Genomic DNA, 2,331 nt, shown 5'->3' with positions numbered 1-2,331 from the left:
CACAGTCTTTTTCACTATAATTTATGCCATCACTACTTTTTGTGACTGTTCCTGCAATCCTGTTTTCTCTGTTAGCATTCAATAATGGAAATTACTTGATGAGGAACATGAAAAACTGCATGGGGGGAGGGAAAGCCTTCTAAAATGATGGGCACCCGTCAATCAAAATTGTTTGTCTTAACAGTACAAAAGCAGCCACACACACACACACACACAAGGATGAGTGTGGCTGTGGCTCTATGAGCCTTGATTTACAAAAACAGGTGGAGGGCTGGATTTGGCCTGTGGGCCATGTTTTGCTGACCCCTGGCTTAGAGCCTCAGGTCCCATATAGACCTGTTTCCATGGCCATTTCTCTTGACTTTTGTCCATATCTTGTCTCTTGGCAGGTCCGGTTATTTTGAACTGAGCCGCAGAATCACCCTTGACGAACTGTAGACAGTTCAAAGCTCTGGACGATGTTGTTCTCCTAGATAACTTACTTTTGCTTCTGCCAGGCAGGTAGACATTAGTCACTTGTAGTCCCTTTAATCCAAACAGGATTGAGGTCATTGGAATCTGGATGAACTGTTTCGCATTTCAAATTAAAACCTGAGGTGTATAATTTTTCCTTGCAGCCCTCAACTCTAATTTTTGTCCCTTCAGCCCCATGCGTCTGTTAAAAACTGTGTTTAGCATCTAGACCTCTTGGCCTCTACTTTCAGAATTGGCAGAGGCAGTCTCCAATGCCAAACTCATCTCTCCTTTCCTATGGACTGTGGGACTCACACCCTCCCTCCCCCTGAGCGCTCTCTAATAGGCTCTGACAGCCTGTGTAAGGCTGCCCCCATGTGGCCAGCCTCATCACAGATTTTAACCCCATAAATCCTTCCGCATTGCTTTCTGATAGTTTCAAGCAGATATACAGGGGTGGGCAAAAGTAGGTTAATAATAATAAATAATACAATAATTAATAAACAATACAGTAATAGGCCTTCGGGGTTCCCGGCACGTGGCGCGGCGGGGCTCGTCGCCACTCCTCCCGTGCGGGATGCTGCTTTTGGCGTTGGGCGGCCCTTGGCGGCGGGTCGGCTGCTCTGCGGGCAGAGGGCGATGCCGTGGGCGGTCATCGGGTTCCCAGGCCTCAGGGCGGCCGGCTCGCGAGGGGCCTCCGGCAGCTCCTCGGGGCCAGTCGGCGGGCGGGAGCGCTGGGCGGCGCCTTTTCCGGAGTCCCGCGCCAGCGCAGAGATGGAAGCATGGATCAGCTGACTCCTGGAGAGAGAAGCATGGATCAGCCTGCAACCAAGATACCCATTTGTTGGGAAAGATGTGTTCGATGCTTACACAAACAAGTTGAAAAATCAGAAGACGGAAGACTGATTTATACTGGGAATTTGGCCCGAACAGTATTTGGTGTGAAATGTTTCTCTTATTCTACAAGTGTGATCAGCCTTACATTTCTACCATACATTTTTGCCCCAAATAATGTTGTATTTGGAAGTCTGCCTTTGCAAATCTTATTTTATGGCATCATAGGAAGCTTTACACTGATCACTCCAGTCCTGCTTCACTGAGTTACAAAAGGCTATGTCATTCGGTTGTACCATGAGGCCACGACAGATACTTACAAAGCCATTACTTACAATGTTTTGCTTTCAGAAACCAGTACTGTGTTTCAACAGAATGATGTGAAGATTCCAAGCAGCACACATCTGTTTACCACATTTTATGCTAAAACAAAATCACTGTTAGTTAATTCAGGTCTCTTTCCAAACCCCAAAGACTATGACCATCTAATGGGTTATGACAAACCATTCACTTTTGATATGGAAGAAACCAGTGAAAAGAAACAGCTTGAAGATGAGAAATGAGTCTGTTGTTTTTATGTTTGTGCTTAAATGTGATTTATTTTCCCATGTATAATAAAATTGCCTTTACTTTTGTTTTCTAAAAAAAAAACAACAATACAATAATAAACATTTCCCATACTCACAACTGTAAACCTACTTTTATAATTTTAAAGTAAAATACTTTAATAACATTTACGAGGCTTACAAGCTCTCTCCAGACCAGGACCCACCTGGCATCTCGGCAGCTGACTGGTTAAAGAGCTCTTTGCAGGCAACTCAGCCAGTCTTCACATCTGTTTTAATTAGAGGTGGGAGGGGGAGAGGGGAAGAAGTTCCCAGGTCAGGAGCATGCTGGCCATGCAGTAGCCCTTGAGCTTTGGAGAAGTGGGACCTGGGAGGAGCCAAGTGCTACCACACCCTCTGAGGGCTGAGAGGACAGTTCAAGGGTGGGGTGCACCCAGGTGAGAGGTAGCTGATGTTTGTGCCTCATTGGGGCACTCAG

General features: G+C 46.1%; 1 protein-coding gene across 1 annotated transcript; it reads left to right on the top strand.

Annotated features, from left to right (window-relative positions):
* Positions 1–1,235: 1,235 nt before the first annotated feature.
* On the top strand, positions 1,236–1,897 carry LOC102437705 (transmembrane protein 70, mitochondrial-like). The gene is given in 1 exon segment (XM_014451248.1): positions 1,236–1,897. A coding segment is annotated over 1 exon segment (615 nt). The 3' UTR covers positions 1,851–1,897.
* Positions 1,898–2,331: the final 434 nt, after the last annotated feature.

The sequence above is a fragment of the Myotis lucifugus genome, unplaced genomic scaffold (assembly GCF_000147115.1).
Source record: "Myotis lucifugus unplaced genomic scaffold, Myoluc2.0 scaffold_10345, whole genome shotgun sequence".
Taxonomy (NCBI): domain Eukaryota; kingdom Metazoa; phylum Chordata; class Mammalia; order Chiroptera; family Vespertilionidae; genus Myotis; species Myotis lucifugus.
The sequence above is the reverse complement of the archived record's forward strand: the minus strand, read 5'-3'. Positions and strand labels throughout refer to the sequence as shown.